The sequence below is a fragment of the Alnus glutinosa genome, chromosome 8, assembly GCF_958979055.1.
Source record: "Alnus glutinosa chromosome 8, dhAlnGlut1.1, whole genome shotgun sequence".
Taxonomy (NCBI): Eukaryota; Viridiplantae; Streptophyta; class Magnoliopsida; order Fagales; family Betulaceae; genus Alnus; species Alnus glutinosa.
Window position 1 is genome coordinate 19344531 of NC_084893.1, and position 17574 is coordinate 19362104.

The 17574-nt window shown below is 38.1% G+C and overlaps 1 protein-coding gene across 6 annotated transcripts in view; it reads left to right on the top strand.

The window, feature by feature from the left end:
• Positions 1 to 17574, top strand: part of LOC133875753 (alpha,alpha-trehalose-phosphate synthase [UDP-forming] 1) — a 37573-nt gene that overhangs the window by 18344 nt on the left and 1655 nt on the right. For all 6 annotated transcript variants that reach the window (XR_009901481.1, XR_009901480.1, XM_062313980.1 and 3 more), the window contains 11 exons: positions 3819 to 3969; positions 4376 to 4464; positions 7340 to 7388; positions 10854 to 10954; positions 13203 to 13390; positions 14104 to 14221; positions 15693 to 15869; positions 15944 to 16066; positions 16143 to 16230; positions 16335 to 16465; positions 16572 to 16670. Coding sequence is in view for 4 of the 6 variants with exons in the window: in XM_062313980.1 (XP_062169964.1) it covers positions 3819 to 3969; positions 4376 to 4464; positions 7340 to 7388; positions 10854 to 10954; positions 13203 to 13390; positions 14104 to 14221; positions 15693 to 15869; positions 15944 to 16066; positions 16143 to 16230; positions 16335 to 16465; positions 16572 to 16670 (1314 nt within the window). In the remaining 2 variants the exon portion in view is untranslated. The remainder of the gene's footprint in view (positions 1 to 3818; positions 3970 to 4375; positions 4465 to 7339; positions 7389 to 10853; positions 10955 to 13202; positions 13391 to 14103; positions 14222 to 15692; positions 15870 to 15943; positions 16067 to 16142; positions 16231 to 16334; positions 16466 to 16571; positions 16671 to 17574) is intronic.

Here is a 17574-nt window from a genome sequence, read left to right on the forward strand (position 1 = left end):
GTTAATCTCTCATTTAATCCTCTCAAGTATTAGCCTCTGGTGGTGTGTTCCTGTAATAAGTGGTTTCGGTTGAAGAGATTGTCTAGTTGGCTTTTTGGAACCATCAGCTCCCTTTTTCTTTATTTTTTTAAATCCCTGGTAAGCGAAAAGGGTAAGAGAGTATCACCCCTTGCCCGAAGCCCTAGGAATGGAACCCTGAGAGGGCATTCCCACTGATCCCATGGGGCATTTCCACTACAACATGAGTGCAGTCTGACTCGAACCCAAGCATTAAGCAAGGATGACAAATGCCTTTATCACTCATGCACTTGGTATGGTGGCTATGGAATCATCAGATAAGGTTATCATATGCTGGAATATGGTTGAGAATATTTCCTTCAAGTCAAATCCTTCCTGCACTGACTTGTATCAAACAGTGGATGTATCTGTTTCCCCTACAAGAGGATATACATAAATATTGCTTCTCTTAAAGTTGCTTGTGTGTGTGCACAAAAGCGTGTTGACATTCCTGTTGGACATGACTTACTTGGCTATCAGGTGAGTTGTTTGGGGCTGGTTTTGGTCATAGTCCACTTATCTTTGTGTTTTGGTTCTGTGGTTCCAGCTTTTAGTTTCTTGGCCATCTCTCCCTGTTTTGGAAAGGTTTTATGTCTTTGCATACTAGAGCTTTTGACTCTACAGAGTTGATGAGAAGTCTTTATTTTTTAGATGTTCTCTGGAAGTTTTAAAAGAAATAAAATGTGGTGATTGCTGAAGGCAGGGCTTTTGAGGTAATTTTCCTTATTGATAGATTTAAGATATACTCTATTCGGTTATCTTTTTGCCCCCCAAGTTTAAAAATTTCTAGACTTTGGAGTTGTATAATAACTTGGGTGCTCTATTTGATATTTAATTGTTTTACCCTTAAGCTTCACTAATGCTTTTTTTTTTTTTTTTTTTTTTTTTTTTTTTTTTTTTTTAATGTGGTGGGATGATTTTCCCCGCTCCATCGATCCCTATTTGATATATCAAACTAGTAGTCTGAAACATTATTTTGAGATACCATCAGTGGTTCTCTATTCCATACCTTCATATGATTAATGTGTCAATTTCTTGATCAGATTCATGTAATTGATTTAACATATTTGGAAATAGAATCGCTTATCATCCTTCATGTTGGAAGAATTTGCATCAAATACTTGGTGCCATGACATAAAAGACATTATGGTTAATTTTTTTTGATAAGTAATAAGCTTGTCTTATTAAAAGTGTAAGGCGCCCCTAAGTACACTGGAAGTATACAAGAAAGAGCACTTAACTAGAAAGCGAAAAACGAAACAGCCCACAAAAAGAAAGAAATTCAACAAACCCTCAAAAACCAAAAGCCCTCAAACCCGAACCCTCAAGAAGCACACCCTTCTACAACACGTGAGCCCTACTACAACACATGAGCCTTGCCTTTCCTATGCCGAGAGGACGTGCTTGTATCACCATAATTAATGGTGCTTACCAAATTCAAAAACTCCCTTCTATCTTTGGTCTTCGGCTGTGTAACATTAACTTTCCGAAGAAAGTCCTCTTCAAAGGCATCCATAATCGCCAAGGACGAATCCTTGTCCTCAACACCATCCAATTCCCAATCCAATGCCATGTTGGGAGGGAGAACACCCAAAGGGTAAGGGGAATCTCCACCCTCCCCATCCCAGATCTCATCACTCTGCTCCCACACAATCACCTCCCCAAATGGACCAAAACTTACTGGCCACTTCTGAGATTGGGACAACCCATTCACCCTGGAATCATCAACCTTTCCAACAATTGGAGTGACGCAACCACCCAAGGGGGAGGGAATCCCTACCACCCCAACTTCCTTAACTTCCGGAGTCAATGAAGACACACCCATTTCTAAAAGCGAGGTATGAGAAGTTGAAGCTTTCACAGCTAGACTTGGATTGAGAAACCCTTGCCGAAGGAAGCCCTTCATTGAAGAAGAAGGCTTAGCGAAACCCTTCACGGAATCTGCCCCTCCTGCAGGGTTCAACTCTAGAAGCTCTGCCGCTGCTTCCTTGGCTAAAAAACTGACAGGCAACCTCAATGCTGCCATAGACTCAGCAACTAATTTCTCATCCAATTTTCCTGATCTGCTTTCCCTAGCCTTCCGGTAGTACTTCTGAAAAGGCTTAGGAACCAATGGCAAAGAGGCAGAATGAAGCCTCTCACCCAACTCAACCACCCCTGAGTAAGGGGCGAAGAAGGGCTGAGAAGACCCCTCGGGACAGAGCTGAGGGGTCAAGCAAGCACCACTGAAACTACTGTGGAAAGGAAAAGCAAACCCAACAACAGTGCTTACCGGTGCCGAAGAGGGCCCCTCAGACCTGTGAGAATCAACCAGAGACACCGAAGACAATTTCACAGGAGTCGGCTGGGGGGAAAGTCGAACCGTGAGACTATTGGATTCTTGAGCTCCCGTGAAACCGCGACCTTTGATACAGCCAACTCGGCAAAAGGAGACTCGACCTCTGGATCGGAAACACACCCACCGGCAAAGGGCTGCTGATCTGCAAAACTCCTGTTCGGCGAGGGGAAAGTCGAACCGTGAGACTACCGGATTCTCGAGCTCCCATGAAACCGCAACCTCCGACACAGCCAACTCGGCGGAAGGAGACTTGAGAAATATAAGAAAAAGGGTTATGGGCAGGGAGGAATAGAGAAATACAAACCCCAGAAATCAGATCAATGTTCCTAACTGAATATGTTATAATAGACATCATGCTTTAATACCAGCTTGTTGTAAAACATAATGCTGTGATATCAGTTTGTTGTAACAGCAGAAACTCTACTATGTTTTTGTTGGAATTTATGATTGGCAGAAGTGGATTTACGTGAAGAGAAGAAAAAAAATCCTCAAAACAACAAGATTTAATGTTGTTTAACCAATTCCATTTCTACGTGCACGGGCAATGCCAACCAAAATCCATTATTAGTAATATGGATTATAACACTCCATTAACTCCCATATAGCGTGGTCGTAAACCACTCCCATAATTATACTGACAAACTCAAACTATGTTAAATCTCATTACACCCAACTCAAACTCTTAAACTTTACTCAAAAACTTTCAGACAGTCATAATCCAAAAACTCTAGTACACCCGGTGATGTTCTTACTCAAAGAATAAACAATCTCTCAACTCTCATTGCACACGGTGGTATCTTTCAGCTCTAAAATCTACCAAATTATCTCTTCGAAGGAACCACTGGATGTTCTCCTAAGAGCCTTCTTCTAACCGCATAACTTCTGCACATGAAAAAGCCACCTTGGTTGAAGCCTCCACTTGGGCCAAACCTACCAAATGCTTAACAGCAGTGCCTAAATATAAGGTTTCAACTGCAATTCATTACTAATTTTTTTTTTTTTTTAATCAATATGGGATTACCAGTCTTTCATTTGTAAATCCTTGCAAAATGCTTAGAACTTTGAGGCAACATGTTACAAAATGCTTGGCCTCTTGGTGGTTCCATATCAAATATGATACATATATGTTGTTTAGACAACAATTAACAATCAAGCCAAAAAGAAAAAAAAAAATTAAAAAGCAAAAAATAAATAATCATTTTCCTCTTTCTGTTTTGTTGTTTATTCTCCTCATTTTGCAAGTGACATGTGGTTGTTTCCATAGGTGGAGTACTTGTATGTGTAGGGTGTTATATTTCACTTGAGATTGTTTTATTGCTACGTTTTTTTTCAAAGAAGTGGTTCTTTCCATGTTTCATTTATAGTTCTTTTACCTTATATTCAGCTATCTAATTTGTGTAATATAATTTTTGTGACATAACAGATAATGTTAGGTGTTGATCGTCTAGATATGATCAAAGGGATTCCTCAAAAGATATTAGCATTTGAAAAATTCCTTGAGGAGAACCCAACTTGGCGTGATAAAGTAGTCTTGCTGCAAATTGCCGTGCCAACAAGAACAGATGTTCCAGAGTGTATGCTCCTTTACACGGTTTTGTGTTGGTTGTCTGTAATATATGCTACTCTCTAGAATTTATTTCCAAAGTGGATGAGGCAAATTTGCATAAGCTGCTATTTAGTTTAATAATAAAAGTCTCATGAAGTCATAAAGGACATCAGTCTGAAAGTCAGATATATATACCTTTGATATTATTCTGTCTCATTCATGTTGCACATGTCTAATTGCTTTTATGCCCAGAGTGGTTGCTCTTTTTTCTTAGAACATTTTTTTTTTAAACCTACTTAAGTTCATATATATGAGTGTCATGGGGCTTGACTTTGCTGTCTTTCTTTGGTAGCATGCCTCTTGTCAAATTATAGTATTTTATTTCTTCTTTTTAAGAATGATGTATCAACTTATTTTGTTTTGTATTTCCACAGATCAAAAACTTACGAGCCAGGTTCATGAAATAGTTGGGCGCATTAATGGGAGATTTGGAACGTTGTCAGCAGTTCCCATACATCACCTGGTCTGTTCCAAACTGAGTAATGAATCCATGATATTCCGTATGCATGCATGTATGTGTGTATGTGTAAATCTCTCTATTGAGCTCAGTGGATTATAAGTTTGAAGTGCATTGGTTATATAAGCTGGTCTTGAGCTCTTTCATATTATTATTCCTATTTTGTGGTAACTCTTTTCCGACACTATGTATATCTGTTGGAAATGATAGAGGAATCAACAGAAAGGGATATGTAACACGCAAGGGGAGAAAGGCTACGCCTCTCTATTCCTATGTTGTCAGTATCTAAGCCGTTCCAGAGTTACTATAAGAAGGCTAGGGAAGGCCGAGTAGTGCAATTGGATGAGAGTTTATTTCAAGAGTCTGTGGCGGCGATGAGGATAGATATTGCCGGTGAGACTAAGCCATTGCAGCTCTTGAAGTTGGAGGATTGTCTTCTTGCCGAGGAAGTTTCGGTGGCTGCGGCGCAGCCTGTGCTGGATTCAGTTGTAGTGGCAGTTTATGTGAAGGTTGTTGATAAGCAATCTACTCTGGTAAGGGGTTTTCTACGGCGGTGGTTTCTCAATCCGAGTTTGTCAGTGCAAGTTAAACCCCTTCTCTCGCCTAAAGTGTCGGTCGCGTTGTCGTCGACTCCAACTGTTAAGGAGGATGGGTTGGAAGGGGCTCCTTCCCTTTTGGGTGGTTGCGTCACTTCAACTACTGAAAAAGGTGAGGATTTCAGGATGAACCGTCTGATCCGGTCTCAGAAGTGGCCGGTAGGTTTTGTCCCAGTTAGGGAGATTGTCGTGTGGGATCAGGGCAACAAGGTTTGGGATGGGGAGGATGGAGACTCCCCTTACCCTATGGGTGTTTTTCATTCCGACATGCCATTGGATTGGGCGTTGGGTGGTGATGAGGATGAGGATCCGTCCTTGGCGATTTTGGATGCCATTGAAGAGGATTTTCGTCGGGAAGCAATTGTTGTGCATCCAAAGAACAAAAGTAGGAGGGAGCTGTTGAATATGAAAAGCTCCATTGACTATGGCGATGCAAGCGCGCTCACATGATGTAGTGTTGAGTGCTCCATGTGGGTTTCGGGTTTGAGGGATTTAGGTCCTTGCGGGTTTGTTGGGTTTCTTTTTGTGGGCTGGTTTAGTTGTTCCTGTATATACTTCCTGTGTATTTAGGGCGCTTTATGTTTTTTTTTTTTTTTTTAATAAAATTTTATTATTTATCAAAAAAAAAAAAAAAAAATAGGGGGGGCAAGTGATGGGAGTGTCTTAAAATTTTACTAAAAGTGATAACACATATATCTTGTATTTTCATAAGATGAATAGGTTGTACCATAGTGGGGTATTACAAGTTCCAGATAAGGATGTATTCATAGTTAAATTTCTTAGACTATAATATGCAAGTCTTTTGCCACCAGGGCCTTCAATGCTATCATAGAGCAACAATATATTGTTCTATTGGTGCCTGATTTCAAGACAGACATTTACACTGATGTGAGACCTAATTCAATAAAAGGAGAAGAATATGTTTGTTATCATAATAAGTACTGTGTTGCCGTCTTGTAAGTTTGACCAAATTGGTTACTAATGAAGGTGTTGGTACCACCAATGTTTCCTGCATTAGGTTTGCTTTCTTACATCTCAGTGTTATACAGTTCTAGTTGAGTAGTTAGTGTTTTACTTCTTTCCTGAATTCAGGAGTAAAAGTATCCCACAAGGTCTCTGTTTAGGAAGAAAGAGGGAAAAAAGGCAGAGGGGTAGTCCTATATGGAGGGCTTTGGCCTTCATCAGTAGGGAAAGGAATGGTTTTTTGTGTGCGTGTGTTTAAACTAGGGCAGGTCAACTCAGAAGGTTTTGTTCAATTTGTCTTTTTCCTCTTGTCCAAAGTTGGAGTGCCTATTTTACTGCTTTATGTTGTTACACCAGTATATTTTATTCAGTGGAATTATAATGTATAAAGTGGTCACACATCGGGTCAGGGGGTTACACAGTGGTCTAAACTAGAATCGAATCAACTTTGTTAGTCTTTCCCTCTCAAATCTAGGATTCTGATGAAAATATTGGATGAGTAAACTGAATCAAATCAATTGTGGTTGGGTTTGTTTAGTTCTCTAGTTGACCTGCCCTAGTTTCATTTCAGAAACACATATATGACTTTCACATGAATCCGATCCACCTATTCAAAGGCTTTGCTTTTTTATTTTTTTTTTTACCCAAGAGAAAACTGTCTTTTTCCTATTTGTACCTATCTAGTAACTTTGTGTATACATTGAAATGAACCTTTCATGATCCCACTGCAATGTGGTTGATATAATTGAAATATTTGTACCTTCAGGTTCCAAAACTTGGGAAATATTTGATATCCTATTTTACAACTCTTTGCAATGATTAACTTCCAGTAGTGATTCCATAGCCATCCTCTCAACACTACTCCCCAACCAAGAAAGATTTTTTTGCTTATTTTTTATTGGCACATTGTATTTCTATGCATGTTAGTTATATTATCTTCTTTTCTTTTCTTTTCTTTCTTTCTTTCTTTCTTCTTCTTCTTCTTCTTTTTTTTTTTTTTTTTTTTTGGGTTTCTCTCATTTTTCTGTTTAATGTCATGTAAAAATTATTTTCTTTTCTGCTTAGTATTGTATTTTATTCTGGCTTTTCAGAATTCAAATCTAAACTTGTGTTCCTCAAGGAATTATAATGGTCTTGTTTGGAAAATGACCATATTATGGTCCAATACTGTGGGCAAGAACCAACAGTAGGAGCTCTGTGTTGTACTTCCATGCATATTATGATCTAAAATCCCATCATTTTCTTTGTTATGATCATCTTCGATTGTAATTACATCACGACCAATGTAATATCTTCTGATATGGTGCCTTCTTTGTCTACAGGATCGTTCTCTTGACTTTCAGGCATTATGTGCTCTTTATGCTATAACCGGTACCATTTTAAGTGGTTTGAATTTTAAATTCTCATAATTCTTTTCTTGACCTGTGACTTTCTTCGCATTGAACTTTTCAAAAGGTGCTGACTTGGTTATCATTTCTGCAATATAGAGTAACAATTCAATCTAAAACCTTTCAGTTCATTGCTTGTCTGATATGGTCGCAAATATAAAGTCTGAGTCTTCATTTTCTCATTAAAGAGATGCGATCAATATTTTCAGGAAAATGTTGTACATAGAGTCAACTTTTGCACCATATTTATTACCTATAATGTGGCTGTTTTAGTAATGGGAGAAAATTGATAGAGAAAATGCCTCGAGCCAATGTTTGAGCACATGTGCTATGGTGCTGAAATGACCCCTGCCATACTGCTATCAACAAAAAGGTACCTGTTCCCCAAACCGTCACAAGTGGGTAGGTAGAGAATACCTAGGGACATAAGATGAATCTCTTTAAGGAGCTCAGAAACAATTAGTACATCAAGGAATACTTTTGTTTATCAAATAAGAAGAGGAACTCTTCTTTATCAACTTACAGTCAAATTAAAGCTATTTGCCCCTCGAGTAATGCAATCCTCTTCAAGTCTCACCCTTCTCCAGGAATGGAGTAAGGAACAACCTTATTCGAGTCCCTCATCCTGCCTTTCAAGACTTGAGGAGAGAATGGAGCAAGGGATGATCTTAGTTCTGAGGCAAGGAAATAGATCTATCACTGACTTACGTAGCACAGTTTGATGAATATAAGATGAGGTGTGTTGTAGTGGAGGATGAAGAGATTTAGGAGAGGTCTCAATAATGACCTCAGGAGGGAACTTGCTCTCTGTGGTATTACCACCCTTGACCAAGCATATACCCTGGTCCAAGATTATGAGTTGGTCACTAAATTCCAATTTTCAAGACCCATTGACACCCGAAACATAACCACCAAGTCTCAGCCTTCGACTAATAATTTCATGCTAAGACCCCCTTCTTTGAAACCCAATCCTAATAGTGCTCTGCTTGTCAAGGACAACAAAGGTAAGGGAATAGCTAGTGAAACACCTAAGCTGCATTCTACGGTACAATGCTTCAAGTGCCAGGGCTTCGGCCATGTTGCCTCTAACTGTGCCAACAAGGCCCTTGTCATCGATGGGCAAGAGTATGCGAGTAAAGAAGAGGGCCTTGAAAAACTGATCTATGAGCCTAACCTTAATGAGTTCGAGGACTTAGATGATGATTGCTTGGGCGATCCTAACCATCTAGATTGCATCCGGGCTACCTCATTTCAAATAGGTCAGCCAGTGAGTGGTGTTCAAATACCCAAGGTAGGTGTGGTTTGGTGTGCCCTTGCACAACCTAAGGAGACCGATGAGTGGCGAAGGACTGCAATTTTCCACACCAACATTGAGTGTGGAGACAAGAGTTGTAAGGTTATCATTGATAGCGGGAGTTGCATTAAAGCGGTCTCATCCAGTACTGTCAGCCGCCTAGGTTTGAATTCAGTCCTCCATCCTTACCCATACAGTGTATCCTGGGTTGACACGTCCTCGATAGATGTGATAAAGAGATGTCTTGTCCCTATTCAGTTTCTTGATTACAAGGACGGGATATAACAATGTCGTCCCCATGGATGTAGGCCTCTTGTGTAGGCAGTGGCTTTTTGATTTGGATGTCACGATTATGGTTGCTCAAACGCTTGCGCCTTTAAGTTCAAGGGTAAGAAGACCAATGGAAATCACAACTTTCTACAGGTCCAGGCAAGCTCCACAGTTAGTAAAAGGCTAGCTACTTGAAAGAGATTTTCATTTTTTGGTTCAACAATAAATAATTGATGGGAAAAGAAGCAATGGACAACTAAATTGGCTTACAGAAACACAATAGGGTAATGTTCAAGAAAAATGGGTTATTTGGGACAATTCACCGAGCACTGAAGAAATACTGATGACAATTTTAAATGGCGAGGAATATTTACCAACAAAGGGAAGGCAACAAACCTGGACCTTGGGTGGATAACCTGATCTGGACTGACAGGATTCCCTGGGGTGTGGGTTTGGATGGGCTTGTTGTTGCTATGGGTCTGTGCTACTCACGGATTGGCACTCTCTCTTCCCTTGGTTTTCAGTTAAAACCCAACAAACAAGTAATGCACAGACGGAAAATTGACGGCATTAGTAATGACGCGATGATGAATGGGTATTGGCGGCGCTACCGGTTTGACAGGGGTGGTGATCTGCAGTGCTGTTGCGACACCAGGACTGGGTGAGGCTGAAATGCTGCTGTCCAGGCCGTGGGATGACAAAGAAGAAAGCCAATAGGTGAGGCACGGTGGGTCGGATGCGATGATGAATGGGTATCGGTGGTGCTACCGGTTCGACAGGGGTGGTGATCTGCAGTGCTGTTGCGACACCAGGACTGGGTGAGGCTGAAATGCTGCTGTCCAGGCCGTGGGATGACAAACAAGAAAGCCAATAGGTGAGGCACGGTGGGTTGGTTGTCTAGTGCGGTGGGAGGTTGGGTGTTTGGGTGTCAGAAGCCATGCGAGAAGGAATCTGCCCACATCGTTGGCTGCAGCACAGAGGTGGGTTTTCAGTGTTGGGTGGCGGCGGCGAGTGGGTGATGGGTTGGATTGTAAGCTGTTGGTGGTGGATGTTTTTCTCCTCGCTCATTACTTCTTAGTCATTGCTTCTTTTTCCTATAGCCTATTTATGCAGAATGGTAAAGGGGTGTACTACCCTCATTCCTATATAATTTGTATAAAACGATGGATGTAAGAATCTACAATCAACCACATCCTTCAAGTTGCACATTGCTTTTTACCACATGTTAAACAGAGTATTACCATAATTTATATTGCAATATAATTTCAAGTATATTCAAAATCTAATATAAAGAGCAACAGAATTTGTGAGTTTTTCTTGTGCTACCCTGGATTATGAAACTTATATCCCAATGGTTTTGCTTTTTTGCCTTTTAGCAAAAAACAGTCCTCAAACACATTAGCAAACGAGCCACTCTTGTTGAGTAGTGGCTTTTGTGTCTATTGCTTTAATTCGAAGGATGACTTGAGTTTTGGTTGCATCATCTCGATTACTTTAGGTTGAAAGTTGAAACAATTCTCGGTAGTAGTATGGCCAATGTGTCTAGAGCTCTGCATGGTCTTGAGTTATCGTTCAAAGCTTCACAGTCACCTTAGGTAGGCTTCTATGCTACAAAAAAGGTGGGCTTGAAAGATGCCCACTGTGTTACTTTATCTTGTTGCCCAAAGTTCCAGGTACCAAGCAGGCTATAAGTCGAATGAATTCTTAACATATTTATAAATGCTTCTGGAAGTTTGAATCTATTAAAACCGAACTGTTTGTTGAGTATCATCACAACTTCTGAATTCTCGCTATTAAATTACAATTATAGCTGATTGCATGAGTTATGCATGTAATTTCCAACTAATGATTTATCTTTCCCCCCCCCCTTTTTTCTTTGTTCAGATGTAGCCCTTGTCACATCTTTGAGGGATGGTATGAATCTTGTCAGTTATGAGTTTGTGGCATGCCAAGATGCAAAGAAAGGGGTTCTCATTCTTAGTGAAGTAATTACGAAAACTTACCAAGTTTGGTTATGCCCAATCATCTTTTTTTCCATTGAAGATAAACTAGAGTCTCTTGAATGTTGACATTAGAAAAAGTAGAGCGTTGAAAGATATTTTAATTCCAATACCCTTGAGATGGTGAAGTTTTATTGATCTGTTCTCCTAAAAGCCACCCTACATTATTGATCTTTCTTTTTGCTGTGTTTAATCTATGTAAATTCTATCAGTTTGTCACCTTTTTGTCTATTTGATGGACGGCATCTTCTTCTTTTTTCTTTTTTTCTTTTTTCTGTTGTCAAGGTTATTACATTACATACCTGGGATCATATACTTCAAGTATGATGGTTTACACAGAGCAGCTTTCATATACATTATCAACTTCACCTTATTCAGAAATTTATGAAGATATGTCATAAATTAAAAACCTCTAAAGTTTTTGTATTTTTATTTTATTTATTTTTTAAATATTGGGTAGGAAATTCAAGTTGGGCAATTGTATGCAGTTCTTTTGTTAAGCAATTGGTAAGACTTTTCGAAAAACCAATCCTTATCTGAGATAATGAAATCCAGTCATGTGCAAGAAGACTTTAGTAACTGCTTTTATTGATGTCCATATCTCATCTCAAAATCCTTGAGTTCAAGTATGGATCCTCCAGTGAAGAACCCCTGGAGATTTAAGTATTTATGATATTTTGAAGTATATCTTCTTTGTTTAAGGTGGTAGGAATTTTGTTTGCTGCAATAAAAACAGAATCAAAGTTTTGCAGACATTTGTTCTTTTTGTGTAGTCACTAGTGGTTGTACAGTCTGACTCGTTGAGTATTGAACAATGTACCTAGATCATTCTCTAGGAGACCTTAAGTTATACTCTAACATATGAAAAATGTTTGTAACTAAGATTCTCCCTTTCATAAGAACTAGTTCTTGAATTTTGGGACAGTTTCAGTTATATTTTAAGATGGGGAAAAATGCAAAATCAACCCTGGTTGCACCGATTTCCAATAAGCTCCCTAGGATTTAAAAAGTGACATAAAACTCGCTGTGGTAAGCATAAATGACAAATAACTCCCCAATCTGAATTTCCGTTTGAAATTATGATGGAAAAACGTCAGAATGTCACATCAGATCTAATAATAATACGACAAGTGTCCCCTATAAAAGAAAAAAGAAATTCTAGGGGGTGGTCAGACCACCCCAAAATTCGCTAGAGGAGGTATCCAAAACACCCCCATGGCCTTGTGGGTGATTCGACAACAGTTTCCGTCAAAATTTCGAATGGAGGTTTGGATTGGGGAATTATTTGCTATATATGCTTACCACAGGGAATTTTAAGTAATTTTTTAAACCCTAAGGAGCTTATTGCAAATTAGTGCAACCACAGGGATTGATTTTGCATTTTCCCTTTAAGATACCCTAATGAAGTACTAGATCTTAGAAGTTGCTGTTTTGGATTTTCCTTATGTTTTTCTAATTATTACATAATTGATGGCATGTTATGAACTCTTTGGACAATCTGTTGGGGGCTCAGATGCTGTAGTTCGTGGTACCTATTTTTTTTTTTAGCCAATATATTACCATACTTAGATGTCAATCCTAAGTAAATTTTTACTCTATTCAACGTATTATATGTTTATGCACTAATGTAGGTAAATATTATACCTATTCATGTTGAAGTTCTAGTTTATTGTTTTTAGGGAAAACTAGATTTTGTCACCTCAAATTGCCACCCCTTTTGTAAACCCATCACCAAATTACAAATTTCAGCACTCAGCCTCCAAAATTAAAGGTTAAGTGTCACTTTTCCCCCCTTTTTTTATTTTTACATTAAATTGGATGAGAAGAGCCTCACGTGCGCAGTTTGTGCACCTGATCCTTGTAAAATGACAAAATTGCCTCTATCCCATTAACCCCAAAAAAAGTGGAAAGAAAACAGTAGGTAAAAAATAGTTAACCAATAAAAGTGGCAGTTGTAATTTTACATGGATGAGGTGCACGTGTTGCGCATGTGAGGCCTTTTTCATCTAGTTTAACTCCTAAAATTAACGAGGGGGCAAAGTGACTCAAACTTCGATTTAGGGGGCTAAGTTCAGAAATTTGTAGTTTGGTTGGGGGTTTGGAAAAAGGGTGATGGTTTAGAGTGGTAAAGTATAATTTTCCCTTGTTTTTATAGCCACTGCTATTTTCCAGGCTTAATGAACTTGTTTAGGCTGTACAATCCAACTATCAAAACTTGTGATGCATTTTGTAGTTTGCTGGTGCTGCACAGTCTTTGGGTGCTGGGGCAATCCTAGTGAACCCCTGGAACATTACTGAAGTTGCTGCTTCTATCGCCCAAGCTTTGAATATGCCAGCTGATGAAAGAGAGAAGCGACATAAACATAACTTTGCGCATGTGACAAGCCACACTGCTCAAGAATGGGCTGAAACTTTTGTGAGGTATACATGCAATAGTGTTGTAACATTCTATAGTGATTTGAGACTGGTATTTTCTATATATACTGGTTTGCGGTGATAAATTCTACCACACTTGAATGAAATACTTATTCTTGTTATTAAGCTACAACTCTGAAAGGTATTCAAATATTGCCTTTGATAAATGTAACTTACTTTTCAGCTGATGCTAATTTCTAGAGCATATAGATTTTATGTGGAGCAGAAAGAAGTACCTTCAAGCAAACAAGTCCAATAAAATGGTAGTTGTATTTAGTTTTATTCTGGATATTAGTTTGGACCAGTAAAACATGCTAGTGTCTGATTCCTTATCAAAAAAAAAAGAAAAAAAAAATCTTATAAAAAAAACATACTAGTGTCAGATTCAGTATTCCATTCAAACCCAAATTTTGGTGATTGTGTTAAACATGGCCGGACTTGCTGCTTTAAGCATGCATACAGTGTGTGTATTCTAATGTCAAATGCCCTAGCTCGCAATTTAAAAAAAAAAAAAAATGTATGCTTTCATTACTTGGGTAATGTTCAGTTACATTTGCTTGTGCTTTTCCTTGTAAGTTGTGTTTTGGTACAAGTGGCATGAAACCTTATTTGGAGATAGAGTTAAAGATAGGGAAAAACAAAATATGCTTGATAGAATAATTATGCCCCATGCTTTTATTTTTTGATTGAAATTTATGTTTGGTGTCATTCCTGTGCAGTGAGCTAAATGATACTGTTGTGGAGGCAAAAATAAGGACAAGACAAGTTCCACCCCTGCTTCCAATCAATAAAGCAATCAATCGTTACTTGCACTCTAATAATCGATTGCTTATATTGGTATGTGCTGTCTGATTTTGAGACTTACTTTCTGAGTTACTGAAATTTTCCATAATTAAAAAATGGCACCAGAATATATTTAATGGCATCCTTCATCAATTACTAGATACCAGCATGGTATTTAAGTGAATAGATGTCAATAATGGGAAGTCTGTTGAACATCCATTCTGTTGTCATTCAATGTTTCTCTGTATGATTATTTAACCTTAATGTATACTCTTCTTTTTCTGTTCCCTTTTTGAATTGGAACACCATCTCAGAATCTGTTTAGCACTGAAGTCAAATTGACACTGGTTGCCCTCATTATGTTAGCTCATGTGGATTTATGGCTTGGAGTGGTTATTAATGTTTGTGGTCATGGTTTTTGTCTCAAATCAACTATTGTGAGACAATTAGAGAAAAATATGGAAATGAAGAAGAGGAAAAACAAATAAAATAGTTACCACGTTCTGTGAATTAGTTGTCTCTGTTCTTTTTCCTGGATCTTTCGGATGGGACCAATTCAAGTTTCTTTCCTTAATTGTTATTTGAGGATCTATAGGTTCCTATTGTTTAAGATTTTGCCAAATTTTCACTTTGTAGTCGGTGTATTTTCTTATGAATGATTTGTTTTTCCAATCTAAATTTCTTTTTGGGATAAATGTACTTTGGCCTCCTCAACTAACAACCATTTTTATTTACCACCATGAACTGACAGGTGTAATACTTAGGTACATAAAACTACCATTTTATTGCAATTAATCTCCTCCATTAGGGTTGACCGTTAGAATGGACGGAAAAATCATATTTGACCATTGAAAAACCAAATTTACCCCTTATATTTATTAATCAATAAACAAAAGCCTAAAATTTATATGAAAAAAAAAAAAAGAAAAAAAAGAAAAGAAGAAGAAGAAGAAGAAGAAGAAAGTGGAAACGGTGACTGGCTCAGCCACCCCTTGTGAGCCACCCCCATGGGTTGGGGGTGGCCGCGATCCACCCCCATTGGCTGAGGGTGGCCGCAAACCACCTCCAGCCATCTCTGAGCCACCCAAAATCAAGGGCTGTCTTTTTATATATATATATTTGGTTTTATAATTTTTTTTTTTTTTTTGGTTTTAATTCGTTTTTTATTTTTTATTTTTTATATTTTATTATCTTGGTTTTAAAGAAACGAGGGGTATTATAGGAAGAATGACAAAAGTGGTCACATGTGTGGCACATGACCTATCTAAAATGCAACAAATTGGTAGTTTCATAGGTCTAAGTGTTACACATGTCAGTTCGTGGGGCTTTATAAAAAATAGTTGAGGGGATAAAGTATATTTAACCCTTTCTTTTTTTCTGTATCTCGGGAATAATGAGGGAAAGTAGATCAGTTAAATTGCGAGAAAGGAAGAATGTTTCCATTTCTTTTTGGTTGGTTTAGTCTGATTTGACTTTTGTTTCTTCGTTATATATATATATATATCTTGCTAATGGTTCAAATCAGGGATTCAATGCAACATTGACTGAACCAGTGGACACTCCTGGGAGTAGAGGTGATCAAATTAAAGAAATGGAACTTAAAGTACACCCAGGGTTAAAAGAACCGTTGAAGGCGCTTTGCAGTGATCCAAAGACAACAATTGTTGTTCTCAGTGGGAGTGACAGAAATGTCTTAGATGATGTACTTCATGTAGCTTAATTTTACCCTCTATTCCAGCCGTACCCTATCCACTTCTTAACATAGTGCTTTTACAGAACTTTGGGGAGTATGACATGTGGTTAGCAGCAGAGAATGGGATGTTTTTGCGCCTCACGAAGGGGGAATGGATGACAACAATGCCAGAGCATTTGAATATGGAATGGGTTGACAGCGTGAAGGTGCATGCTGAATTGTATTTCTGTTTAATTGTGCTCTCAAAAGTCTAAATTTATGATACTGACGTTATTTTTTCAGCATGTTTTTGAATACTTCACAGAAAGAACACCCCGGTCACATTTTGAGCTTCGTGAAACTTCACTTGTATGGAATTATAAATATGCAGGTACTTTTTTTGCTCAATGCTATTCTTCTAAACTAGGCTTTTGAAGATTTACCATCTTTCTGCTCTCCCATTATCTTTTTGCTGTCATTTGTTAATATTTGTAGATGTTGAGTTTGGAAGACTTCAAGCTAGGGATATGTTGCAACATCTCTGGACAGGCCCAATTTCTAATGCATCTGTTGATGTCGTTCAAGGTGGCCGATCTGTTGAGGTGCGAGCAATTGGTGTGACAAAGGTGACTCCTTGTTTCTTATAATTAAAGCTTCCAATATTACCTCATTATTTGCAGTGTTTGGGCATTGGGATGTTTGTTACTACCTAATGGTACTTTATTCAATCAGGGTGCAGCTGTTGACCGCATACTGGGAGAGATAGTTCACAGTAAATCCATGACAACACCAATAGATTATGTCCTGTGTATTGGACATTTTCTGGCAAAGGTATCATTCCCGTTTGTTGAATTGTTCTGAAAGTTTAATGTTTGATATGAGGAATTGCATATAAGATTCTGGTATTAGTTCTTGACTAAGACCAATTTGATCTACTAGATTCTCAATCTTTACAATCTCAGTTTGTGGTCAAAGAGAAGAATTGTGAAACGGAACAGTTATTCTTTTGCAGTACTGATTTTGCACTTATGAATCAAGAACCATATGCTGGTTCAATTTTGTGTTTCATGGAGAAGCTAAAAAACTTCTGAAAGCTGAAAAACTGTGCATTGCAAGAAAATCTAGAAAAGGTTTAGGGAGTGGTTACATCAGATATTTGCTGTAGTAGACCCCTAGAGATCTTTGCAAATGTCCTTCACACTTTAACCAGCCTATCAAGTATCTGAAGTTCACCCCTAGGACTGAAACTTGGAAACTTATACTACTAATATGGTTACTTTTGACGTATTACATAGCTTGTAAAATCTTGGTGAAACCACATTCCAATCTGAAGCTAATCGCTTAAACATTTTGTCTTATTTATTTATTCATTTATTTCTTGTCAAAGTAATATAACTATTTGTTCTCTCTTGAAAATATAGCTCTTTCTTCCTAGTAGAGTAGTCACTTTTGAACATGCATTATATATCTTTTGTTGTAGTAGACGCCTAGTTTGCTTGTAATGTATTTCGTCTTTAGTTCTTATCTTTTTGCTTGAGAGTAGATCCTCATGTTTATGTGAAAACTGTAGTGATAAAATTTAAATTCTTACTACTAAGTATGTGGAACATAGATATTTATGCGTGGTAGTTGTTTAGTATTTTGATAAACCCTACCAAAGGATTTATTCACCCATTTTAGTATGTTGATAAACCCTACCTAAGGATTATTCATCCATGTTAATTGAGACTTTGGT